We start from the raw sequence: 27,909 nt of genomic DNA, 5'->3' as shown, positions 1-27,909 counted from the left end.
TTAGAGCAGCTGTTATTAGGTTAGAATTACCTTTTTTATAAATCACTGATTAGGCCTCAGCTGGAGTATTGTTTAATTCTGGGCACCACACCTTCGGAAGGATGTCGAGGCCTTGCAGAGAGTGCAGAGGAGCTTTACTAGAATTGTACCAGGGATGAGAACTTTCAATTCTGTGGAGAAACTAGAGAAGCTGGGATTGTTCTCCTTAACACAGAGGTTAAGGGAAGATTTAATAGAGGTGTTAAAAATGAAGGGTTTTGATCGAGTAAATAAGGAGGAACTGTTTCCACTGGCAGGTGGGTCAGTAACCAGAGGATTCAGAGGCAAGATAATTGGCAAAAGAAACAAGGGAATGAGAATTTTTTTTATGCAGCTAGTTATTATCTAGAATGCACTGCATGAAAGGTTGGTGGAAGCAGATTCAATAATAACTTCCCAAGTTATATTCTTTAATTAGATACAGTATATACTTAAAGGAAAAATTTGCAAAGATTCCGGGGAAAGAGCAAGGAGTGGGACTAATTGAAATAGATATCCAAAGAGCCAGTACAGGCATGATGGGCCGAATGGCCTCCTTTAGTGCTGTATGATTCTACTAATGTGATTTAATGCTTAGACAGTTCTAAGATATTTTAGTTGTATTAGGATCCATATTTGTGAGATTAAAAGAAAAGAACTGTTGTTCTGAAATAAAAACCATGAATGACCATTAGAACTAATGAAGAGGCTACACGTTAAGCATTAACCTATCTTTTTCTCTCTACAGATACTACTGAATCTGCTGAATGTTTACAGAATTTTCTATTTTTATTCCATATTTATAATCCACTTGCAACTTTTGTAGTGTCTTAATTCTGACAGCAACACAGTGCAGAGATGAGATGTGAAGAGTGTAGAAGTGATGAGTTTCTAGAAGAGAAAACTAAATTGTAGAAAATGAAGTAATATCTCCAGTCAGTTAGCCCACTGACACTATGGGCTTGCTCATAGCTTGGGCTATCCAGCAACTTGAGAATATGGTTGAGCTTGGCTGTTCTAGTTCCAGTTATTTAGCTACTAAATCATGGGCTTACACAAGAGTGCTATTAGGGTGATGTACCAGAAGATAGCTAATGAAATTGAAGGCGAGTTTAAGTGTGTGTGTGTGGTTACTGGCCCTTTGAATTGAATCACAATACATAGAATTTAAGAGACAGCTGCAGTCAGAATTTGCTTGTCTCAAAAACTTGAGGGAAGAGCCAAGCTAATTTCAAACAAACACCAGACTCTGATTTGTTCAGTTAAATGTATGACCACCAGTTATTTTTGACGATGGTCAGCAGTTATTCAAAATCTAGGGAGTCTTGATAACTTCTAATGGGCTATCCAAGGATCTCTGGTTGTTTGAATCTTGAAGTTAGTTTGCTGTTCTCGAGATTAGTAGAAGCCTGTATCAACTCCCAAAATGTTTTTTGTTTTTTTAAACTGCGTATGTAAAAATATTCTACAAAAGACTAGCTTAGGAATACGTTGCTACCTTTTATTATTTTCATTATTCACCTGTTTATCGTCTGAAAAATAAATGTTCTTACTCTCCTATCGAGTTGAAATTATTAAGTTGTGATGTTGTAGGTCTTGTCAAAGATCTGAGAGCTCTTATGGAGGCAGCAGTTAATTCCAGGAGCTAAAAATAATTAACTGAAAGATTGTTCTGCTGATTATACTTAAAATTATAATTTTATGAATGATAGAAAAGACTCCAAAAAACATAATGGTGCTGATGTTTGAATTGGTGACTGATCCAGAAGGAAAAACTAGAGAGAATTCCCTTTTCTGAGGAAAATGCTAATTCCTAAAAGTGATTATGGTGATTGTTGTATTTATTTTATTCCTTTCAGCAGATGGATGAAGAATTCTTAAAGTAAAAAATAATCTTTCTCTAGCTGTCCCTCTCCTTTTAATATTGCCATTGTAATGAAGGCTCTTGTAGAGCAAGGCCAGAAAAATATCTCATAAAACAAAATCTGATGGCAATGTGTTAAATAATTATTAGGAATTGAGTTTTTTTGGGCTATTGTGTAAATGGATATATCGCTGCTGCTGTTTTACTAGTATTCTGACTGAATACAATGGAATTATTCCATGGAGCTATTGCTGCATATTAGAAAGTCAGTTTTCCTTTTTTACAGCTGGCAGGTTTGAGTATCAGCTTGAACTTGAGTTTTTTTTTAATTCATTCATGGAATGTGGGCGTCGCTGGCAAGGCCAGCATTTATTGCCCATCCCTAGTTGCCCCTGAGAAGGTGGTGAGCTGCCTTGAACCGCTGCAGCCCGTGTGGTGAAGGTACTCCCACAGTGCTGTTTGGGAGGAAGTTCCAGGGTTTTGACCCAGTGACGATGAAGGAACGGCGATATACTTCCAAGTCAGGATGGTGTGTGACTTGGAGGGGAACTTGGAGGTGGTGGTGTTCCCATGCGCCTGCTGCCCTTGTCCTTCTAGGTGGTAGAGGTCACGGGTTTGGGAGGTGCTGCCGAAGAAGCCTTGGTAAGTTGCTGCAGTACATCTTGTAGATGGTATACACTGCAGCTGTGGTACGCCAGTGGTGGAGGGAATGAATGTTTAAGGTGGTGGATGGGGTGCCAGTCAAGCGGGCTGCTTTGTCTTGGATGGTATCGAGCTTCTTGAGTGTTGTTGGAGCTGCACTCATCCAGGCAAGTGGCGAGTATTCCATCACAATCCTGACTTGTGCCTTGTAGATGGTGGAAAGGCGAGACACTCTCCACAGAATACCCAGCCTCTGACCTGCTCTTGTTGCCACAGTATTTATGTGACTGGTCCAGTTAAGTTTCTGGTCAATGGTGACCCCCCAGGATGTTGATGGGGGATTTGGTGATGGTAATGCCGTTGAATGTCAAGGGGAGGTGGTTAGACTCTCGCTTTTTGGAGATGGTCATTGCCTGGCACTTAAGTGGCAGGTAACATTTGCGCCACACATCAGTCCAAACCTGAATGTCGTCTGGTCTTGCTGCATGCTTCATTATCTGAGGAGTTGCAAATGGCACTGGACACTATACAGTTATCAGCGAACATCCCCACTCCTGACCTTATGATGGAGGGAAGGTCATTGATGAAGCAGCTGAAGATGGTTGGGCCTAGGTCACTGCCCCGAGGAACTCCTGCAGCGATGTCCTGGGGCTGTGATGATTGACATCCAACCACTACAATCATCTTCCTTTATGACTCCAGCCAGTGGAGAGTTTTCCCCCCAATTCCCATTGACTTCAGTTTTACTAGGGCTCCTTGATGCCACACTCTGCCCTTGACATCAAGGAAGCATTTGACAGTCACTCTCAACTCACCTCTGGAATTCAGCTCTTTTGTCCATGTTTGGATCAAGGCTGTAATGCGGTTGGGAGCCGAGTGGTCCTGGCAGAACCCAAATTGGGCATCAGTGAGCAGGTTATTGGTGAGCAAGTGCTGCTTGATAGCACTGTCGACGACACCTTCCATCACTTTGCTGCTGATTGAGAGTAGACTGATGGGGCGGTGATTGGATTTGTCCTGTTTTTTGTGGCCAGGACATACCTGGGCAGCTTTCCACATTGTCGGATAGATGTCCGTGTTATAGCTGTACTGGAACAGCTTGGCTAGTTCTGGAGCACAAGTCTTCAGCACGACAGCTGGGATGTTGTCGGCCCACAGCCTTTGCTGTATCCAGTGCGCTCAGCTGTTTCTTGATATCACGTGGAGTGAATCGAATTGGCTGAAGACTGGCTTCTGTGGTGGTGGGGATCTTAGGAGGAGACCGATATGGATCATCCACTCGGCACTCTGGCTGAAGATGGTTGCAAACACTTCAGCCTTGTCTTTTTTTGTACTCGCATGCTGGACTCCACCATCATTGAGGATGGGGATATTCATGGAGCCTCCTCCTCCTGTTAGTTATTTAATGGTCCACCATCATTCACGACTGGATGTGGCAGGACTGCAGGGCTTAGCCCTGTTTATAGTATGCTGCTTCCACTTTTTAGCATGCATGTAGTCCTGTGTTGCAGCTTCCCCAGGTTGGCACCGCATTTTTAAGTACGCCTGGTGCTGCTCTTGACATGCTCTTCTACACTCCTTATTGAGCCAGAGTTGGTCCCCTGACTTGATGGTAATGGTAGAGTGAGGGATTTGCTTATGATTGACTTAGTATTTGTTCTTTTAGGAGGAATTGTGAGAAATAGTTGAATATTTGTAAATTTATATATCTGCATATTAGTAGCATTTAAATTAACAGTGCTCTATATGTTTAGGCTTGCTCCATGAACCTTTGGGAAACTCTCAGTTTGTCGATCAAGACTTGTCTGCTTTGAGAAAATTAAGTTTGAATGCAGGGCCTGTGGGTTTAGAGACATTACCCAAATCTCAGGTAACCATTTCTTGTTTCACACTTACATTATCTAAAAATGAGTACATAACTTAATATGAGCTGAGTACAGAGTTGGCTTTGTCACAATCTATTTACTGTCAAGTTTACATGATGATAAATGGCTGCAATGCAGTGTCATGTCTTCGGAGAACCAGAACATGTTTTTAGTTTTGTCCCTCCCTCCGCTGGGATTGTGCTCGGCTTTACTTGTCGAGGCTCACACAAAAAATAATGACTTGGATAAGGCACCAGAGGTTGCCCAGCAAAGTGAACAATGCCTTCTGGAGAAAGGGAGGTGATGAGATTAGTGAGGATTTTTTTTAATGGTGTATTGAGTGCATAGAACTTTAAGTCAAAACACCAAACTAACCTCTGAGATTGTACTTGTAAATATCTTTTATTTTGTTTAAATTAGGATTTAGACCCGCAGGTATTACAGGACAACGTACAAAATGACTGCAGTGGTAAACAATCTACACTTGTTCCTTGTGGTACAGAGTCTAACCATTTGTAAGTAAAAAGTATTGTAATGGCTGTATGTTACTGTTTAGGAAAAAATGATAGTTAGAAAGTAATTAATTCTTTGGAGAAAAATAAGGATGGCCTAGTGAAAGGTTTGTACATTAGTTATCCCAAAAGGTCTTTTTGGGTGGCCAGAAATATTTTTTCACTGATGTTGATTCCAGAGTCGACGGTGTAAAACAACAACTTACATTTATATAGCATTTTTAATGTAGTAAACTTCCCAAGGTGCTTCACAGGAGCATAATCAGACAAAAATTGACACCGCCAAAGGAGGAGATATTAATAAGGGAGCTAAAGGAGATATTAGTACAGGTGACTCAAAAGTTTGTCGTAGAGGTAGGTTTTAAGGAGGGTCTTTGTGGTAAACCACTGCTAACTCTGTACATGTCTGTGTGGTAAACCACTGTTAACTCTGTACAGGTCTGGGCATGTCTCCGCCCCTGGCTCCACCCCTAAGCCCGGGTATAAAGGTGACTCACCACCCTTCCCCCGGGAGCTCTTAGGATGGATCCACTAGCAGAGGCATGCTCCAGTTCTTAGTCAATAAAAGCCTACTTTGTATAAGTTCAACTCGTAGTCTTTGGTGTTGTTGATAGTGCATCAGTCTTAAAGTAGGAGATTGAGGTGGAAAGCCAGAAAGGTCAAGGAAGGGAATTCCAGAGTTTCGGCTTAGATGGCTGAAGGCACGGCCGCCAATGGTGGGGTGAAGGAAGTGGAGATGCACAAGAGGCCAGAGTTGGAGGAATGGAGAGATCTTGCAGATTGTAGGGCTGGAGGAGGTTACAGAGATGGGGAGGAGTGAGGCCATGGAGGGATTTGAACATGAGGATGAGAATTTTAAAATCGAGGCGTTGCTGGAGCCAATGCCGGTCAGCGAGCGCAGGGGTGAATGGGACTTGGTGCGAGTTATGATACAGGCAGCAGATTTTTGGAAGAGCTTAAACTTAAGAGGGTGGAAGATGGGAGGTCGGTTAGGCGAGCGTTGGAATAGTCGAGTCTGTCGGTAACAAAGGCATGGATGAAAGTTTCAGCAGCGACTGGGCAGAAGCAGGTGTGAGACAGGAGCTGGAAGTAGGCAGACTCTGTGATTTAAGAGGATATAGGGTCCCCCAAAATCGATCCTTGTCTGCCTACTTTAATGTCTGTTGGTGGCATTATCTGCACGCACGGGATTAACATTCATATGTATGCTGATAACACCCAGCACTACGTCTCCGCCACACCTACGCCCTAACTTCCTTGGCCTATACAAAAGCAAAATACCGCAATGCTGGAAATCTGATATAAAAACAGAAAATGCTGGAAATACTCATCGACCTGAAATGTGTACTCTGTTTCTCTCTCCACAGACGCTGACTGACCCGCTGAGTGTTTCCAGCGTTTTGTTTTTATTTATGCCTTGGCCTATATCTAGTCTTAGATGAGTATTAACTTCCTACAGCCCATTATCGGGTAGAGCAAGCCCATTGCCATAAATTCTACGCTCTTGCCACCGATTTGGCGCCCCGCTCAACCCTTTGCTGAACTTCAGATCCCATATCCTTTCCATCACAAGGACTGCTTAATTCCACTCTGCGCCATTGACTTTCTCCACCCCTACCTCAGGCACTTTTCCATTTAAATCCTTCTGCATGTCTTTGTCACCTCCAGACCGGAATGCTCTCTTTGCTGGTCTCCTGTCCTCCACCCTCCATTAATTCCAACTAATCCAAAACTCGGCTGCATACATCATGTTCCACACTTAATCCTGCTTGCCACCACCACTGTTCTCATTGACCTCTATTGCGGTCCCCCCTTTACTCCAGCACACTAGATTGCCTTTAAATCCCTCCATGGTTCCAACCGATCCTAACTAGAATCTCCTCCAGTCCTAAATTATCCTGCCTCCCCCAACACTGTTCATCTAACTGGTCTTTTGTGCATCCCCTCTCCCTTTGCCTCACGATTGATGACCGAGCCTTCAGCTGCCTGTATCTTCTTCTTTCGAATTCCCTCCCTAAACATTTGTGTCTCCATCTCGTCCTTTTAAAAACCTACTCAAAACTCATCTCTTTGCACAAGCTTTCAGTCACACTCCTAATCTCGCTCTTCCTGATTCGGTCTGCTGTTGTTATACCTATCTGTGACATGCCTTGATTTTCTTTTTTTGGTATGTCAAAGTCACTGTATAAAGGCAGCACTTCTGGCGTGTAGAAATAATGCTTTGGAGCGCTTAGCATGGTGGGCAGTAAGCAGAAAGGCTAGGGGTAGCTAAAAACACAGATGGCTTTTTAGAAGACTTTTGAAAACAGGGAGGTAGATTCAGAGGTTAGGACTTAGTGGCTTAAAAATGCTTGCTGATGCTGGAGTAGAGGGAATTCGGAGCAAACTAGTGTTGGAGGAGCTGACAATGCAGCTGGAGGAATGAAGTTCTCTGTGGCAGTAGAGCTTGGCACTGATTGGGATGCAGGACTTTGTGCAGGTGATGATACATGCACAGCATTCTAGATGAGTTGAAGTTGGTGGAAAGTGGAGGCACAGAGGCTAGTAAGGAACACACTGGTGAACCTGAACCTAAAGGTGATAAAGTTGTGGTCAGCGGTTTCAGCAGCACTAGGGAAGAGGTAGCAGAAGCAAGTGATATTGTGGAGTTGTGAAATGGATGGATGTGGGAAGGAACTTTCACTTGTTATGTTATGTACTTAGAATGGGAAAAGACCATTAGGCCCATATGCCCTTGGGGATGGGATCCATTAAAAAAAAAAAACCTCATCCCTATATACCTCCCACCACCACCTAGGGAAGGCAGAAAACAAAGATGTAGTCAATTGAAGAATTCTCTGTCACAAATTGCTCTCTGGCCTCTCAAAGGCGAACAGGAAAGCCCCAAACATGCAAGTTGTTTCCCAGAATAATTAAGTCTTGCTTTCCATATGCTGTGTTCGTGTCATTTTTCAAAAATACATCTAATGCAGCAAAAAGCCAGTCCTCACTACCACTTAAGGATTTCTGTTCCACAGGTCAATCATCCTCTGAGAAAAGTGAAACTTCTGAAAGTCCAACCTCACTCACTGCTTTTTTTTTAGTTTACATGGATGACCCTGAGTTATAGCTGGCCCCATCACCCCAAACAATCTGTCTACTTACAATCTGTCTACTTGCATGCTGTCAAAGCGCTTGATAATTTATAACATTTAATCTGATCCCCTCTAAGTCTCTGCTTCTCCAGCCGAATCCAAACCCAAGGAATTAAGTCTATTTCCATAGCTTATTTTCTTCGGCTGGGGACTTTCCTCTCCGTGGCTTCTATAGTACCTTGAGTTGAGACCACCAAAATGGTACAATATTCCAATTGAGAGCTCACAAGTTCTTTTACAACCCGATCATTGTGAACAACATATTGCAGATGCTGGATATCTGAAAATAAAAACCGAAAAAGCTGGAAACACTGGGCACATCAGGCAGAATCCACGGGTAATCTGCAGTTAATGTTTCAAACCATTACCCCATCCTCGGGACTAGAAGATATTACAGAGCAGCAGCATTTAAAAAGGAACACAATGAGGGAATGGGGCAAAAAAGAAACACATAAATATAGCCCTGATTTTGTATTAAATAGTCCAGGCAATACAGCATACTTGCTTTGGCTGCTGCCTCCTGACACTATGCTTACACAGGGACAGGAGTAGGCCATTCAGCCCCTCGAGCCTGGACTGCCATTCAATTAGATCATGAATTATCTGTATCTTAATTTCATCTACCTGTCTTGATTCTGTAACCCTTAATACCTTTAAACCTTTAGGGTACAGTAAATTACTACTTCCAAGTTACTACTTTCTCCCTCCTTTAACCTACACCTATTCATGCTATACACTACATCTGTATTCTATGAACCCATGTACATAACTACACACTTATTTATATTGAAACCTGTTTGTTAGTCTTCTCCCATCTGTCTAGACACAGAACAGTGAAACAAAGAAAGACTTGCATTTATATAGTGCTTTTCAAGACCACTGGATGTCCCAAAGTGCTTTACAGCCAATGAAGTACTTTTTTGAAGTGTAGTCACTGTTGTAATGTAAGAAATGTGGCAGCTAATTTGCACACAACAAACTCCCACAAACCGCAATGTGATAATGACCAGATAATCTGTTTTTGTTATATTGATTTGAGGGATAAATATTGGCCAGGACACCGAGGATAACTCCCCTGCTCTTCTTTGAAATAGTGCCGTGGGATCTTTTACATCCACCTGAGAGCAAGAGCTATAGAGTGGGGATATTGGGGGACATTAATTACCCAAATATCGATTTAGGATAATGCTAGGGAAAACTGCAAATGTAACACCCCTATTTAAGAAAGGAGGGAGACAGAAAGCAGGAAACTATAGACCAGTTAGCCTAACATCTGTCGTTGGGAAAATGCTGGAGTCCTTCATTAAGGAAGCAGTAGCAGGGCATTTGGAAAATCATAATGCAGTCAAGCAGAGTCAGCATGGTTTTATGAAAGGGAAATCATGTTCAACAAATTTGCTGGAGTTCTTTGAGGAAGTAACGAGCAGGGTGGATGTGGTGTATTTGGACTTCTAGAAGGCATTCGATAAGGTGCCACATAAAGGTTACCGCATAAGTTAAGAGCTCACGGTGTTGGGGGTAATATATTAGCATGGATGGATAGAGAATTGGCTAACTAACAGAAAGCAGAGAGTCGGGATAAAGGGTCATTTTCCAGTTGGCAAACGGTAACTAGTGGGGTGCCTCAGGGATCAGTGCTGGGGCCTCGACTATTTACAATCTACATTAATGACTTAGATGAAGGGACCGAGTGCAATGTAGCCAAGTTTGTGGAAGATACAAAGATGAGAGGAAAGCAAAATAACAACAGAAAACGCTGGAAACACTCAGCAGGCCAGGCAACATCTGTGGAGAGAGGAGCAGAGTTGGCGTTTCAGGTCTGGGACCCTTCGTCAGAAAGCAAGTTGTGCAGAGGATTCAAAATAATCTGCAAAGGGATATAGACAGGCTAAGTGAGTGGGCAAACATTTGGCAGATGGAGTATAATGTGGGAAAGTGCGAGGTTATCCACTTTGGCAGGAAAAATAAAAAAGCAAATTATTATTTAAATGGAGAGAGATTACAAAATGCTACAGTTCAGAGGGACCTGGGGGTTCTTGTGCATGAAACACAAAAAGTTAGCATGCAGGTACAGCAAGTAATCAAAAAGGCAAATGGAATGTTGTCTTTATTTCAAGGGGGTTGGAGTATAAAAGCAGAGAAGTCCTGCTACAGCTGTACAGGGTATTGGTGAGACCACACCTTGAGTACTGTGTACAGTTTTGGTCTCCTTATTTAGGGAAGGATATACTTGCATTGGAGGCAGTTCAGAGACAATTCACTAGGTTGATTCCAGAGATGAGGGGTCTGACTTATGAAGAAAGGTTGAGCAGGTTGGGCCTATACTCATTGGAATTTAGAAGAATGAGAGATGATATTGAAACGTATAAGATACTGAGGGCGCTCGACAAGGTAGATGCAGAGAGGATGTTTCCTCTCGTGGGGAAATCTAGAACTCGGGGGCATAGTTTCAGAATAAAGTGTCGCCCTTTTAGAACTGATGAGGAATTTCTTCTCAGAGGGTCGTAAATCTGTGGAATTCTCTGCCCCAGAGAGCCATGGAGGCTGGGTCATTAAATACATTTAAGGTGGAGACAGACTGATTTTTTACAAGATAAGGGAGTAAAGGGTTATGGGGAGCGGGCAGGGAAGTGGCTTTGAGCCCAAGATCAGCCATGATTTTATTGAATGGCGGAGCAGGCTCAAGGGGCTAACTGGCCTATTCCTGCTCCTATTTCTTATGTTCTTATGTTCTAGGACAGGTTGGAGAAGCTGGATTTTGTTTTCCTTGGAGCAAAGGAGGTTGAGGGGTGATTTGATAGAGGTGTACAAGATTATGACGGGATTGGATAGGCTAGATGGGGAAAGGGTGTTCCCACTAGTTGATGGTACAAGGACTGGGGGACACAGATTTAAGGTTTTGGGCAAGAGATACAGGGGGGATGTGAGGAAAAACTTTTACTCAGCAAGTGGTGAGGACCTGGAACTCGCTGCCAATGGAAGTGGAGACACTCACTGTTTTCAAGGGGAGACTGGATAGGCACTTTAGGGAAATAAACTTGCAGGGCTACGGGGATAGAGCGGGGGAATGAGACTGATGGATTGCTCTACAGAGAGCCGGCACGGACTCGATGGGCCGAATGACCACCTTCTGTGCTGTTATGACTATGAAACTCTATGAAGCAGACGGGGCCTCGGTTTAACGTCTCATCCGAAAGACGGATGAGTAGATTACAATAATTAATACTTGTAATTATTTAGAGCTGTGTCACATTGAAACACTTCAAAGTAGTTCATAGAATGAATTCTAATGAAGTGCAGTCACTATTATGTGGGAATACCAGCACATTACAGTTTTACTTAACTAATCTTTGCTTTTCTAGTGTGATGTCTTCTGTTTAGACTTTAGTGTGACTGTGGATAGTTTTCATTCTACTTGTGTTGTGATTTCTATAAACATCTCTGAAAGTTTTCTGATTTTTCTTTAAAATGTTCTTTTAGAATTTCAAATGCATCTGAGCCTGTGCAGCAAAATGATGGCCACGGCAATATGCAGGCAGCATCCGGTGAACTGCAGCAAGTCATGTACCATAAAGATGTTCTCTTTTCTGGAGATAAAGAGATGTGTTTTGAAGAAATTCGAGCTAAGGATCACATTTCGCGAAGCCAACAGAAAGAAAAGGAGGAATGGAGTATGTTTTTTTGTTTTTTCTCTCATCATAACTTGTAGCCAACCCACTGGAAATGACTGGAGCTGCTTGTCTTCTGGGTGCTGGCCTGTAGTCAGTTGTTCATTGACACAGCATGTTGCCACATCAACTACAGTACTAAAGTTAAGACTGTATACAAATGAAAACTTAAAACTGTGCCCCCAAAACCTTCCACTTTAAAAATGGTAGGGCCAACTGTTTCCCTTTCTATAGAAACCTATCATTTAGCATTTGCATACATTGCAACAGTGACTTTACTTCAGAAGTACTACATTGGCTGTGAAGTGCTTTGAGACATCCTGGGATCATGAAAGGCGCTATATAAATGCAAGTTTATTTGTTTGCATCACTGTGGATATCTAATAGCCAGAAAAGTAACACTTGCAATGAAGAAAACTCAGCAATAATGAATTAAGTTTTGATGCTTATGACAACAATTTGACAAATTGCTGCCGTAGGTTTATAAATAGCTTTAAATCTCTCAAACAAAAACATTCTGATCTCTTCAAAAATAGCATGGGAGTTTAATCCAAATGGAAGATGTTTAATAGGAACAGGAGTAGGCCATTTAGCTTGTTCCACCATTCAGTTAAATATGACTGATCTATACCACAACTCCATTTAACTGCCTTTGCTCCGTATCTTTTATTACCCATGCCACAAAAATTTATCGATGTCAGCCTTGACATTTTCAATTGACCCAGCATCCACCTCCTTTTAGGGGAGAGAGTGTTTCAGATTTCTGTTATCCTTTGTGAAAAGTTGTTTTCTGGTTTCACTTCTAAATGGCCTAGCTCTAATGCTGCAAATAGGTACCGCAATCTTGAGAGCAACCCGCTTTTATATGAATGATGTGTTTTAACAGATGTTTGGAGGACTCTGGCCATTTTCAAACTGATACTGGCTTTATACCTAAAATGCCTTGGTTTGGCTTTTCTGGGTCAAATTATCAGGTACTCAAATGGGTCATCTCATCAACTATTTACATCTGGTTTAGTTCATGGTCAGTAATGAAAAAGCTCCTTTTATCCTTGTAAGTGGTTTCAATTTCTAAAAGGTGAAATAATCTGTTAGCCAAAATGCTTTATTACAAAATTCTAGTAGTGTGTTATCACCTGTATTAACATTTTTTTGTAAAATTAGTTGCCTATTTAAATATTCAGGTGGTAATTCTTGTTTTTTAAATTGAAGAGGAGGTGTTGACTGCCGCCATGACTGATGAGATCAGATCACTGGAGCAGAAACTTGAACAATTGAAAATGCAGCTAAAGTTAACTGAGGACCGGGAGCATGAAATCCTGAAGGTGAGATCAGTCTGCCTGTACAAATGGCACCTATCTGAGATGTTAAATAGCTTGAATATGTTGCACATAATTTTTTTTTTTAAATAGTGATCATCATGGTCATATTTTGGAATTGTTTGACACAAGATGAATACGTATGCTAAAAGATTGATAAATACATACAGATAATTATAGGCCTGTACATTTTTAAGATATTCTCATGTCTTAGCAATGAGTTATAATACAGAAAAGTGGGAGGTTCTGAGGCAGTGTGCAATGCTTCAAGCCTTTTTCTTATTTGTACTCAAAATCTAAGTGACTTTTATGTTTTTATGGCGGTATTAAATTATTTTGATTTTTCACTGCTGCCGTGATTGGTGCTCTTGTTCCAGTTGCTCAGAAGCAGCCAAGTTTGACCTGGATCATTTATCTATCTAGTTTTGTTTATTCCTCACTCTGTAAGAATACTTGGTTTGTGTGGCTCAGATTGGGAGCTTGTGTTGAACCTTGCACTGCAGCACATCTTCACATTTTTCAAAGAATTCTGTTTAGAATTATGGCCCAGAAATTAGGTTCGGGGGCTTGCCGCGTGTGCAAGCCCCCGATGTGCACTTACCCGGCGCGCTGACATTTCAATCCTGGCCCGCATTGCATTTCCTGTCACTGGCCCGCTTCAGGTCCTGCCGCGCTGTGCGTGCGTGACCCAGCGGCGTACTTAGTGCGATGAGCCGGCTGGGATCACGTGAGCACTGGGCAACCAATGGGAGGTTGCAAAAGTTCATTCATGAGTTTGATAGTAAGAACTGTCAAACTCATGAAAACTCCTGGCCCCAAAACACTACTTAAACTTGAAAGAAAATTTAAAAAAAAAACATCGCACTACTTAAATGAACTATAAATAACAATAATTTTAAATTTGAAAAAAATTATATAAAAAATCGGGGCTAAAAATACACTTACCTTACTGTAAAGTCTTCAAAAATAATGAACCTGTGGAAAAAATTTCTAATTTAACTTAATAGATGTGGTAAACCACTGTTTGTAGTCCTGTTTGTATTCCACTGTGTACATGCCTGGACATGCCTCGGCTGACTCCTCCCACAGGTCCTAGTATAAAGGTGATTGCTCCCCAGCCCTTTGTATCCTGGACCGGTCGACCACTCGAGGCAGACCTCCATTCTTTTGTTAATAAAAGCCTTTAGTTACTCTTCTAACTCTCAGTCTTTTATGAGTAATTGATAGCGCATCAATAGACCACTTACCTGTTAAAAGTAAGTACTTACGGCTGCTTTTTTCACACGTAAAAACCGCAGTCTTTTCCCCACGGGCAACTCTTCAAAAAAAAAAAAAAAAAAGGAAGTTCAGCACGCACGCGCTACCTGAAACCTCGCACGCGTTCCGCCTCTTAACCCCTTGGGTCAGAGGAGAGGAAATGCCGGTTTTCCCTGCATGCGCTGTGCATGCTGAAAACTGGAAATTCCTCCGGGCCCACACGTGAGTACCCTGTCCGTACTCACGCGTTGGGACAGGAATTACTGGCCCTATATCTTTTCCAATTTGAAGTGGGTGGGTAGCATTGTTTCAACTGTGCAATGCACTGGTGTTACATTGGAAGACATTCCATTCTATATCTTTTAAATAATGCACCCTGATCTCTTACCATTTGTGTTATGAATAAGCCTGGCAAATGGTTTGTGTAACGTGAGATTTCACAAGTTTTAATATTTGTATTTATTTACCCAATACAGGGTAAACTAACACCTAAGGCCGCTAACAGCTTTCATTAAATATTTTCTTTTTGGGTGTGGGTAAAGCCATCTTTCTGCAGCTCATAAATGTTGAAATAAATCTCAAACTGCTGTTTGTTCACTTCCCTGCAATTCAATGCATAATAATATTAAAGCCAGCTTAAATGAGGTGCCAACTGTTGGGTTTATATCCTCTGCCATTTATGCGGAGGCATTATAGGATATTGTACTGCATCCTTTACCTCTAATATAAGTTTGAAGACGAAGAAACATTGATGTCTGGTTAATACTCTTTATTTATCAAATCAAGATATCACACTGAACCCCTTGCATGCAGTGCCCATGACTGGTACCGATAGTAACTCACGTGCAGAGCAATCCTCAGGGGAAAAAAACAAGTGTTTTGTCTTGATTGCTCACGCTAGCCTCACTGTATCTTTTATATGGTTAATCATGTAGGACAAATGTGGATACAATATGTCATTATGTTCTGTGTGTGTGTTTTTGATACCTACACTCGTTTTAGTGACGAGAGTAGCTGCCATCATTTATTGAGCATGCTCATGAATATCTTAGTTTGTTTATTACACTCCAGACATTCCTACATGATTGCTCATAGCCTTCAACGTCTTTTCTCTTCCCAGTACATCCATAACATAACTCTCTTCATACTCCCCTCCGTAATCTTGACTGACTTACCTTCACCGTACAGACTGCAGCGGTTCAAGAAGGCAGCTCACCACCACCTTCTCGAGGGCAATTAGGGGTGGCCAAAAAATGCTGGCTTTACCAGCGACACCCACATCCCATGAATGAATTTTTTTTTTGAATCACCACCTATATTTCTTAACTCCTCATGAACAGTTAATGAGCTAATGTTCACGATGCTCCAGACTAACCTACTGTACTATTCGTTACTGCAGAATCAGTCCTTAATGTATGCGTGTGTTTTATATTGAGAAGTTTTCTATGGCTATTCTACCTAGTACACTGATACTTACGCTGACATTTAAAAAAAAAAATACCACCACATTGGAAGTTGTGCTTTTTCTCGTTTTCTAAATGCTTAAAACTTGTTTTTATGCAGACGTCATCCCAGAATGCCTTGCAGCTGATATCTGCTCCATCACCCCTACCCACCATATCCGATGTACAGTCTTCAGCTACTGTTTTATTAATGGAAACAGACAGAAGGGAAGTAAATGAACAAAATTCATCTTTGGGAGCTGGTGCTGGAACAGTCACGACTGCAAGTTTTACAATCGCTCCTCTGCAACAATCCCAATATGGAGCGTCGTCATTATTGCCAAGAGTAGCTGAGAAGCCGAGATCTCCTGAAGTTCAACCTGGATTTAAAATTTATGGGGAGCCAGAGAAAAGCTTCAGTGACACAAGGACACAATTGGAGCCTCCACCCAGATCCACAGTTATGAATATAAATGAAAGCAGCAATAGGCAACAGTAAGTATCTTGCAAAGTCCATGTTCCATGTCCCAAAAGCAAACTTAGCAACTATCCAGTCTTTTTTAAAAAAAAGTTCAGTTTAAATAATCTTTTCAGATCAGTTTTGGTAACATTTTTGATTCTTTACAACTGTTTGTGCACGTGGCTTCAGTGTTTTAATTAATACATCTGATCTTGGATATTGGTATGATAGCCTATCTCACCTAAGTGTTGATTATTGGTGTGTGCGCTAGTCAATTAGGGGAATTTTAACCTAAAACAAGGGTGGGTTGGGGGCTTGTGGGAAGTTGGTGTTAAAAATCTGAATCCCGATCTTAACCCGCCCACTTCCGGTTTTAATGGAGGCAGGACAGGCAGCCAATCCGCTGCCAAGAGGTGGGTCGTCTATAATATTTAAATAATAATGAGGCTGGAAGCCTTGGCTTTAACCTCCATTTAGCTGGTCGGGGTTTGCACACCTTGTGAAACCAGCCAGCTAACGCAAGACGAGGACTGCTAGATCCACTTACCTCCTGAATCCAGGGTCCCTGCCTCCCCCGCCCCCCCCCCCCCCCCCCCCCGGGCCTCTGATCCACCCACGAGACCTTCCCCACCTGCTCTTCTGTCCCTCCTCGTGCTGCTTCCGGCCCACGATTTTCAGCAACCCCTCCCTCGCTCCTCCGGCTGCCCCGCAGCCCGCGATTTTCTTCAGACTCGCCGCCACCCCCCCTCCCACCCCGGCTACTCTGGCCGGCCTGCGGCTCCCGATCCTCTTCCGACGGGGTGCCCCCGGCCCCCACGCGATTCCTCCCGCCCTCCTCTGTGCATCCTAGTGCCACAGGCCTGCCTGCCCCTCAATCTAACTGGCTGCGGGTGGGAAACCGAGGCTTGCCATGCAAACCAGGCCCTGCCGTTTAAATTCCAGACATTTTTTTTAATGATTTCAATTTTAATTAAACCATATTGGCTAAGGAAAGCCCTGCAGCAGAGACTTTGAACCAGCCCATGGTTTGTGTAAAATAGTACTACCCTGCAACATCTATTGAATTAAAAAAAAAAATTTGCTCCAGCGTTGTGATATGACAAAATAAATGAGTGCATGCACTGTTGTGTGCTTCAAACTGGAATGAGGGAGTACAGTTTAAATAAAACCAAATTGTGCAACTGAGTGAGATAACATTTAAATTTTTCTTTTAGATTTATGAATGAAAGTGCTAACAGTTCTAAGATGAGCTCTCTCACAAGATCAAGAGAAGGTAAAATTAAAGTGATGTCTTTGCAGACCTGTAAAATAACAAATGATAACATTTCGTTATTGGAAAGCATTTTAACACTTAAGCTGTTCATGTCATACTCCCAGAATAACAGTCATTGAAAAAATATTCTTAAACTGGAATTAAATACAATGGCGAAATTAAAATTCTTAAAGCTAAAATGAATATAATCAAGAGAGTAAGTGTACTGGCTTTCTTTAAGAAAATAGTTGTGACTTTTTTACAGGAGGCCTAGTTGTGGTTTTGTTTATGATTGTGTTTCATTGGCTATTGGCCACAAACGGCACTGCACTAGCTGGGAAGCAGCATCTCGTGTCTGATTCCAGTTATCTCCCATCAGGACAATCTATGGTGCTAGAAGGCCCAGGTGCTCGCAGCTGCCATTTGGCCACCCATTCTTGCACCAGTCAGCACCTGGAGTTGTCTCATGATGGTAGAGGAATAATTCCTCAGGCTGTTCAAGATACTCCATGAGCTTTTGGATATCTTTCCTAGTTAGCCTGTTAATACTGAAAATAGCAGCATTCTATACAATCAGTTATTTTATTTGTTGCACATAAAACCAAAAAACTGGAAATCTAAAACAAAACCACAAAATGCTAGAAGTACACAGCAGATTAGTCGCAATCTGTAGAGAGCGGTTACTGTTTCAGTCCAAGCCTGTCTTCCGAATCCTTCAAATTATGAAAGAGTTTGGCCTGAAAAATTAACTTGTCTTTTCCCTCTTCACGTTTTGACAACTTGTGAATTTCCAGCACTTTGTTTTTATTTCTTTGTTACAATATCTACGTCAGTGAATGTTAATCCTATTATTGTACTGAAATTTGCCTGTTGACAAGGTGTAAACGCACAGTCCTTTTCTCCTGATTTATCTCTGCAGTCAGCATTGATGTTGCACTGCCATTTCATGTGCTGCTCCCACAGTGGAATTCTAGGACTGGGCAGGATTTGACTAATTGAACTGCTAACTGGCTCCCACAATTCTATGGCAACTCGTTTGCCGAAACAGGGCGCTCTGGGTTACGCTCACGGGTCCAGAGTTGCAGCAGTGCATAGAATATCTGGCTAAATCTGGGCACCCCATCATCACTGCTATCTTCACAGTCCTTGTTCTGGTTTTACGTGAACCTAAAAGAAATGCAGTTTGCATTCTAGCACCGGAGGTTTTGCACAATTGAATGCTTATAGCATCCCTCCTCATCAGAGCTGTTTTTACAGTCTGGTTGTGAGTCACAACAACAGATCCCTAGGATACACTTGTTGATTAAACTGTAGTTTAACTCTTGGGAATTAAAGGTCTTTGTCTTACAAGTCTTCAGTTACTCATTAGATCCATCCTTGCACTTGCCCTTTGAATAGCCAGTGGGATGACTTGCCACCATAGAAGAACCTGTTACTAAAACATGACCCAAGCACTTTGCCAGTGGTGACAATTTGCTGCAGTAAGCAAGCAATTAGCAGCAACAGCAGAGCAAGTGATGCCTCTTTGCAGAGAGACAGTCTATGTGTAGTCTTGGCTAACTGTCTGAGCCTCTCTGTGTGGTTCTTGGCTACACTCTTAATCATCCTATGTGGCTCTATGACTTTCTTGGTCCCTGTGTGCCCAATTCTTGGCTAACCGTAACTCTATTGGCTGCTCTGTAAGCAGCTGATGGTTCATGAGAAGGGGATGGAGCCCACTACAAAACTTGTTTTTAAAAGGACAGAACCTCGAATTTACTTTTGTTGTTTTTGTTTGTAAATGTTCTTAGCAATCTAAAGAATCATAAACTAGTGAATAGATCCTTATAAATATATAATTGTTGACTTTAAAATTTAACTCTGACAGGAAATGTTTCAGGATTAATTGCGAATAGATCCCACACACCAAACTCTTCATTTGGCTTGGTTCAAGCTACTCCATCTAAAGTCCTACCTTCTCCAACTGTTTGTACCAAAGAAGCATTGGGTAAGAAATTTATTTCAGTTAGAGTTGGTGCAATTAGCACATGAAAAATGTAAAATGTTGAGTTGTAAATTTCCGTAATTTAAAAATGCATATACACCATCCCTTAACCATGCCTTTGGACTTGTGGCAACGTTGGACACATCCCCCCCCCCCCCCCCCCCCCCCCAAACTTTCTTCACCCACCCCTGCCTCACCCCATTGGTGATTGTACCTTCAGCTGGCTAGGTCCCAAGCTCTGGAATTCCTTCCATATGCTTCTCCACCTCCTTTAAGGCGCACCTTAAAACCTGCCTCTGACCAAGCTTTTGGTCACCGATGCTAATATCTCTTTCTTTGGCTCCATATCAAGTTTTGTTTGATTATGTTCCTGTGAAGTGTCTTGAGATGTTTTACTGCATTAAAGATGCTATATAAATGCAAGTTTTTGCTGTTGTGCTCACCGAAAAAGGCAGCGCCATAGGCAGGCCTGTGCCTCTTACGAACAGAATATGGGTGAATAGAATGCAGCATATGTTTCAAACGTGGTCATCTAAAACTCTGCTGCCCATGTCCTAACTCGCACCAAGTCCCGTTCAACCATCACCCTTGTGCTCACTGACCTACATTGGCTTCCAGTTAAGCAACGCCTCGATTTATTTAAAAAAAAAATAATAATTCTCGTCCTTTTCAAATCCCTCCATGGCCTCTCCCCTCCCTATCTTTTTGTAATCTCCTCCAGCCCCACAACCCTCCGAGATATCTGCGCTCCTCTAATTCTGGCCTGTTGAGCTTCACCATTGGCAGCTGTGTCTTCAGAGAGACCTGGGTGTCCTTGTACATGAATCACTGAAAGTTAACGTGCAGGTACAGGTAGACTATCCTTTATCCGAAAACCTTGGGACCAGCTGTGTTTCGGTTTTTGGAATTTTTCGGATTTCAGAAGGTTTTCATCTCCGTATCTGGCAACAAACACTGTTGCTTAGCAACAGCTTGTAAACACTCGGGCCCTACCTTGGAAGCGTCTCTGAAGCTGTTGCTAAGCTACAGAGACTCTTTCCACAGCCTGACTGTTTTTATATAAAAAAAAATGCTAGGGGAAGAAAAAAAACCTAACTAAACGGCTGCTGATTTCTGCCGTTAGATCGAGGTTTCCGGCTCCCCCTGCTCCATATCTGAATTCCTTGACTTAGTGGGGGTCTGGGGCTCGACTGCCGCCATCAGTTGTGGGAAAGCCGGATATCGGCTGACTCCTACACTAAGCTGGCCCGCAAATCAGGTCGGGGGTGGGGGGGGGAGGAAAAGACTATCGGACGGGCCGCTGTATTGTTGGGTTCACTCTCCCGGTACCTCCTTCACACTGCCCGGCTCGGCCTGCAATCTCCTACCCAGGAGGGAACTCTGTGACCCTCTGCCCTGCTCACAGGGAAAGGCAGAGCTCCCGGACCACTCCTGTCATATTTGGCATCACTCGGGTCATGTCGTGCGCACGACTTGCGCTCCACGAAAAAACTTTCGGTTTTTAGAGGTTTTCGGTTTTCGGAAGTGCGGATAAAGGATAGTCTACCTGTACAGCAAGCAATTAAGAAAGCAAATAGTGTTAGTTTTTGTTACAAAAGGGATTAGAGTATAAGAGTAAAGAAGTCTTAATACAATTATACAGGGAATTGGTGATGCCACACCTGGAGTATTGTGTACAGTACTGGTCTCCTTACCTAAGGAAAGACATACTTGCCTTTGAAGGAGGGCAACAAAGGTTCACTAGACTGGTTCCTGGGATGAGGGGATTGCCCCATGAGGAGAAATTGAGTAGACTAGGCCTATATTCCTTAGAGTTTAGAAGAATGAGGTGATCTAATTGAAACATATAAAATTCTTAAGGGGCTTGACCGGATTAATGCTGGGAAAATGTTTCCCCTGGCTGGGGAATCTAGAACACTGGGTCACAGTCTCCGAATAAAGGGTCAGCCATTTAGGACTGAGATGAGGAGAAATTTCTTCACCCAGAGGGTGGTGAATCTTTGGAATTCTCTACCCCAGAGAGCTGTGGATGCTCAGTCGTTGAGTATATTCAAGACAGAGGTCGATAGATTTGGGGGAATTAAGGGATATGGGGATAGCGTAGGAAGATGGAGTTGAGGTAGATCGGCCATGAAATAATTGAATGGTGGAGCAGACTCGAAGGGCCAAATGGCCTACTCAAGCTCCTTTTTCTTATGTTGATGCTTTTCTGAAATGGGCCCTTTTTAAAAGGCTTGACAAAGCAGCAAGGTAAATTCTTCATTTCTGGTGTCCATTTTACTATTTCCCATAACAGCCATTTGAGATGGGGAACTCGATGAGTGGAGATCTGGAGAGCAAGCCCCACCATCAGAGAATATTAGCCTGTTATTTCGATGTGCAACATTACATTTTTTAAATCACGCAATTTTTATTGGCCATTAAATCTGTGAATATAAATGCTTCTGTAACAATATTTTTTGTCTCGGTTTTGGTTTGGTGGTTGCCCCTTCAAAAAGTCAGTCACTGTGCATCGGGACTTCAGCAGCTAACTAAAGCCATAGGCCTAGAAATTCGGTATGGCCCTGCCAGGTCTTTTGCGCCCGAAATTTAGCGCTCGCCAGGATTCCCGTAGCGCCCGCCTAAAATTCAGTTGCGACGGGCCAAGACGGCGGCGGGCGCTATTGCAGGGTTTGGCCGCCTCGCTAGGGGCATTAAATGTCACTTTCAGGCGTTCAGCTCCCGCTGCGGCACCCGATGCGGTGCGGCAGGCTGGGGTATTGCAGGCCTCCTCCTTCTCTTAAGGAGGAGCTGCCTGCAGCCGTCAGATCACCGGTGGATTCCCCCGGCAAATGAGCCCGGCACCACGGAGAAGTGCCGGGCTCGTGGGACACAGATATCAGTGCTGCGGGGGGGTGGTGCAGGAGTCTGGGGAGGGAGGTGCGGGCAGGCGGCCGCCGGGAAAGCGGCCGGCCACCGCTCCACCTTTATGTGCCGGCCTTTCGGAGCTGCAAGACCCTGTTTCACAAACGCTGTTTGCGGCTGCCACGGGCGAGGCAGCCGCAACTGAATTTGGCCATCGGGCCGGAATAGCATTGCAACCGGGGCGCTGCGCACACCGATGACGTCATCGGTGCCGGCGCAGCGCTACCGGCTAATGCCGATGTTAGGGTCCATCTGAATTTCGGGCGGTAAAAAACTTTAGGCGCAAACCACTTTATAGCCAATAAGTGGGCGCAAACGCAACTGAATTTCTAGGCCAAAGTCTTTTGCCAAACTTATCCCAAGACACTATTGCAGGTTTTGACTGTTATAGACTTGAGACAGTTAATATTCAAACTTAAACCATACTATGTGATTGGGTCCATTTTTATATGACTGATGGTTCCTTTTTAAATTTCACTGATTGATTGGATAGTCAAAATCCCAGAAGTCCTGACGACTCTTTCCTGAGATATGGAAAAGTCACTGAGATCTTTGAGAAACAAAGGAGTCTGTTTGCAAATCAGAGAAGCAACTAAGCTGTTTGACGTCTTGGAGAAATACCTGTAACTGGACAGTGTGAAATTCACGAAAGAAAAGGGAAATGTTATGTGTCTGAAAGTTATTTATGCGGGATTAACTTAGTTCTTAGAGTTGCAAGCTTTTTATTCATTCGAACAGTTAGGTGGAAGAATGTCTGTTGTAAATATATAGCTGTTTATGTACCTGCTAATTGTTTGTAAAATTTGATATTTTAAACTTAAAATGAGGCCTGATGTGATGCTCTATTACTTTTGAAGACTGGAGTGAGAGCTTATTGAGACATAAGATAGATCCAGTAGCTAAAAGCAATGATTAGACCGGGACTCTTAGTTTCCTGAGTATATCACTGAAAGCTTGCCTAGATCTCAAGGCAAAGGTATGGGAAGTTGGAACTGATATGAAAGTAATCTAAGGTAAGAGAGCCAAAATAATCTAAAGTTAGAAAAATTCCAAAGACGTAACCATCTCCAAAATAAATGGTTTTATCATCTAGCTTATGACTATGTTTTAACTCAAAATCCAATTTAGACTGAGTAATACAGTCCAAGCTGTAAAAGCATGGCTGAAGGTAAAGTCTCTTTTTCTTGCGGTAGATGCTATAATGGACATGTTTCAGGCACCAGTGATCCCTGAATTGCCTCCAGTGGATGAAAATGGTAGTGCTTTTGCAGATGATCAGATGGAGGTGCAAGATGGAGATTCCAAAGCATTTTGCAATAAGGATGGTAAACCTATATGAATTTCTCCATATTGTATTTAATTTGCCATAGTTCTAGCCATTTGAATTTTTTTTCTGGGATCTTTAGTTCCTTGGCTTGTCTTGTTAGACTGGACTGTTCTCTCTAGCTTAGTATTATCTGTGAATTTGACCAAATTTCATTTTCTTTTCTGAATCCATTTGTTCCTGATGATTAATTCCATTATTTTGCCAGATATTGATGTAAGACTAATGGTAGCCAGGATTGTGTCATCACCTTTTTGAAGATGGGTACCATATTCTTTTCGTTTCTAGTCCAGTAAGACCTCTCCTGTATTTGACATGCTGATAATGAGCTTTGCCTAAATTTTGTTTCTATTCTCACTTAGTATCCTCGGTTATATGCCATCTGTCCTTGGGTATTAATGTGTTTCTAGCATTTTGAACAGGGTTAGGAACTCCAACCCAGTGCTGTCAAAAATAATTGTTTAATTGTAGAATCTAGTATCTTCTCTCTTGAATGCCTAACATGCTTTTTTTTTTTTTAAAGTTTATACTTCATTTATACCCCATATATGTATTCTTAAAGGATCCAATTTTTTTCTGCCATGGGTTAACCACCTGGCATTGCTTCTTTGGGACTTGGGTTAAAATTCAATTCACACTAATGGGATGACAGTCTTTGCTATGCCATCTTTGCTGTGTCATGCTATGTAAAATTAGTTTGAAATGAGAGAGGTCAGTTTGTAGTGGACATGGGTCACAATACAAAATATTCATAATTAGGCAATATATTCCCCATTTAAATCCAAGGCCATAAAAATGACTGGTGCATCAGTAAACTATAAGTCACAAAGCCCTATACAATCCCAACGAGCTGAAATCAAGACTCCTCAGACAATCTCCTATAGGTGACAGACACGGCTCAGTGATAGCACACTTGCCTGAATCCGAAGGTCATGGGTTCGACTCCAGACCAGGTGTCGGACTTGGCTCAATGGTCTTGTCTCCGAGCCCGAAGGTCATGGGTTCAAGCATCATTCCAAAGACTTGAGCACATGATCTAGGCTGACATTTCAGTGCCATTCAGAGGGAGTGCTGCACAGTCGGAGGTGCCGTCTTTCAGATGAGACTTAAACCAAGGCCCTGTCTGCCCTTTCAGGTGGACGTAAAAGATCCCATGGCACTTTAGAAGGAGCAGGGGAGTTCTCCTGGTGTCATGGCCAACATTTATCCTTTAACCAACACCACTTAAAACCGATTATCTGGTCAGTTATCTCATTGCTGTTTGTGCGACTTTTGTTGTGTGCAAATTGGCTGCCATGTTTCCCTACATTACAGCAGTGACTATAAAGTATTTTATCAGTTGTAGTGGGGTTAAGAAAGGTGTTCTATAAATGCAGGCTTTCTTTTGTTTTATTTATCTTTCCTAAGATCTTGTCACAGTGGAGCTCTGCACTTCCCTCAGCAATCCCTTCCCACTAAAATCTTCAGGCTTTTAAAACCCAGACTTGCTATTGCCCAATTACAGTACTACTTCCTAATTTTGTGTGCGTGTGTGAAATTTGTAAAAACGAACTTTTGAGGTCCCTTTGCACTATAAAACTGGTGTTTTTACAATAATGTGTGGAACAGTGAAGAAATGGGGGTAGGGTGGGAACCCGGTGAGGGCACTCCCTCTGTTTATGACAAAGACCTCTGCTTGGTGCTTTCTCACAATAATGCGGCTGAATGGGGGAATCAATCTGTGGCACCATGCATTGGTACTACAATGCAGTGCACCTTCCTATTTATCTTTTAATCTCAATTTTTCATGCTGTCTTTCCTATCCTCATTGTATGCAAAGAATTCTGACTAGCAAAAAAGATGTATGGTAGCATAGATCTTGGTGGAAGTTTCCGGAAGCGTTCGGAGACCAGTTTCACTTGAATAATGTCACTTCATTTTTTTGCCTCTGCTTTTGTCCTCAAGACAACCATCGATCCATGGAAATTCCGGGTATGAACTTTGCTCCACCTTCCACTGTTCCATTTTCTATCTTTGAAGATGATGCTGGTGATGTAAATAGGTATAGAAAACAGCTTCTTGTAACTTTTTTTTTGGAAAAAAAATGTAGCCAGTTGGACTCTTGTTAATAAACAATGATGTTGATTTGAACAGTAAACCTGCAGAATCGAGACCATTGGAAGAATTGTCCAAGAAACTATCCACAGCTAGTAAAGCAAAGGTAAGACTTCTGTTTTTTTTGCTGCCCTACCAACAGCGTGGATTGTTCCAAAGTGCTTAACACACAATAAAGGGCTGTATATTCCGATGCCCTACGGGTGGGTACGAGCTGTGTGTACACCCTTAAGGACATCGGAAATGCTGGTTTCAGACATGCACAGCGCATATGCTGAAAACGGGTATTTCCGATCTGTCAAGAATGCTCTTGACAGATCGGACGCCTGCCCTGGAGAAGGGCCTCTGCGGGCGGATAGTTCCGCTTTCTGGAGAACCTCCGCCCGCAGAAAACCCTTAGAAATCTTACGCCTGGTAAAAGCAGGTGTAAGGCCTGTTTTTACAAGCGTAAGAGTTGAAAAAAGTTTAACTTTTTTTCACTCATTTATCATTTTAAAATACTTTTTAAAAAAGGTAAGTTTATTTTTAGCCCTGTAAAAAATGTTAATTTTTTCAAAAAATTAAATTTTTGTTTAAAATATTTAATTTATTGTAATTTCAATTCATTTAAAAAAGTGATAGTTTAAAAAAAAATTATTTAATGTTTTACTGTGTTTTTGGGGGGTGATCTCCATTCATATATTTGACAAGTCTGTCTGTCAAGTGTATGAAGGGAGATTCCCTTCTCCTATTGGCTCCCCATGGCCCACGTGATCCCAGGGACGCTTGCGAACCGCATGTACCTCTGGGATACGTAGGCCCTGCGCATTTCGAGTTTGGAGAGGCCCAGGAGTGGAACTATACGCACCTCGGGAGCCGTCTGGTAAGTTCGTAGATTTTTTTTTTCCCAGATCGGAGGCCTCCGCACGCAGGAAGCCTCCGATCAGAAAATACGGGCCAAATTATTTTTTGAAGTGTAGCAATGCCGCAGCTATTTTGTGCACAACCAGCAATAAAATGAATGACCAGTTAATCTGTTTGGGTAGTGTTGGTTCAAGAAGGAATGTTGCTAGGACACCTGGAGAAGTAGAACCATGGCACCTTTAATTTCCTTCTGAACTGCCATAGCAAGCAGACAGGACCTGGGGGATTTAATGCCTCATCTGAAGAACGGTACCTCTGACACTGCCACATTCCCTCAGTAATACACTGGAATGTCAGCTTAGATGATCGATTTCAGTCATGTAATGGAACTTGAACCCAAACTTTCTGACAACCGAAACAAAATTGCTGCTAACTGAGTCAAACTAACGCTAAGCTAATGTGAATTTTATAACCACCTTCAGGTACTTGGTATAGACCACACAGAGAATGTGTCTTGGTCAAAGATGTATGATAAATGATTATCTCCTGAGTGAGGCCAGTTGAATAACTCGTAAGTGAAGTCACAAGTTGGCATGATCTGCCTCAGAAGTAGCCATGATAGATTCCATTTATACTTGCTATCTTTATTTTCCTGTTGAATTCAGTGAGTATTTTCATAACTCAATTGGTTGAAACCACTTTGTGATGTCACATGGTCATTATGATATCATAAATTTCCTCCCCCACCCCGACACAGAATGAGGAATAAAACCTTGAAATCGCTCAACGCTGCCCACCTACTCAATGTCTTTCAATGTCAGAGTGATCATGTGAAAACTGTCCCAGTAAACCAGCAGTAATGTTGCAATTCAGTTGTTAGGGAAGTTTCTTGTTAACCTGTTTTATAAACTCTGAATTTGATTTTCAAAAACTTTTTTGTTCAGGAAATAGATGATCAAACTATTTGGGCTGTGTGTGATAATCGAACCCTGGCAATTCCTCCAAATAATACGGAGGATTTTGCCTTTGCAGCACCACTAGCATCAACTCCATTCTATGGGGTACCACAGCAACCAAAGCGAGATTCAGAGGATCACAGTAATGGTAAGAATCTGTTTTGTGGTGGTGTTCACCTTTAAGCAGTGATTGTGTACTTTGCAGTTTTCAATCTATCAAAACTGGGTTACTTGCAGTGTAATAGTTTATAGGTGTAAACTTTGAATATTCTTCCAGAAAACACACAACCTAACAATGATGGGCACATGGTTCTTCATTCATCAGAGGAGGAATACATTCAGCGTGCCAAAATCAGAAAAATTAGGTAAGA

General features: G+C 42.3%; 1 protein-coding gene across 1 annotated transcript in view; it reads left to right on the top strand.

The window, feature by feature from the left end:
- bub1 (BUB1 mitotic checkpoint serine/threonine kinase) overlaps positions 1-27,909 on the top strand; it is a 67,376-nt gene that overhangs the window by 14,032 nt on the left and 25,435 nt on the right. The window contains exons 6-17 of the mRNA XM_085997861.1: positions 4,279-4,394; positions 4,810-4,904; positions 11,516-11,706; positions 12,916-13,028; positions 15,843-16,216; positions 17,396-17,454; positions 19,301-19,420; positions 23,515-23,646; positions 25,590-25,686; positions 25,779-25,845; positions 27,527-27,686; positions 27,816-27,903. Of these exons, the coding sequence (XP_085853987.1) occupies positions 4,279-4,394; positions 4,810-4,904; positions 11,516-11,706; positions 12,916-13,028; positions 15,843-16,216; positions 17,396-17,454; positions 19,301-19,420; positions 23,515-23,646; positions 25,590-25,686; positions 25,779-25,845; positions 27,527-27,686; positions 27,816-27,903 (1,612 nt within the window). The remainder of the gene's footprint in view (positions 1-4,278; positions 4,395-4,809; positions 4,905-11,515; positions 11,707-12,915; positions 13,029-15,842; positions 16,217-17,395; positions 17,455-19,300; positions 19,421-23,514; positions 23,647-25,589; positions 25,687-25,778; positions 25,846-27,526; positions 27,687-27,815; positions 27,904-27,909) is intronic.

Source organism: Somniosus microcephalus, chromosome 9 (assembly GCF_052327205.1).
Source record: "Somniosus microcephalus isolate GS21.2 chromosome 9, FLI_Smic_1.0, whole genome shotgun sequence".
In the NCBI taxonomy this organism is placed as follows: Eukaryota; Metazoa; Chordata; class Chondrichthyes; order Squaliformes; family Somniosidae; genus Somniosus; species Somniosus microcephalus.
The sequence above is the reverse complement of the archived record's forward strand: the minus strand, read 5'-3'. Positions and strand labels throughout refer to the sequence as shown.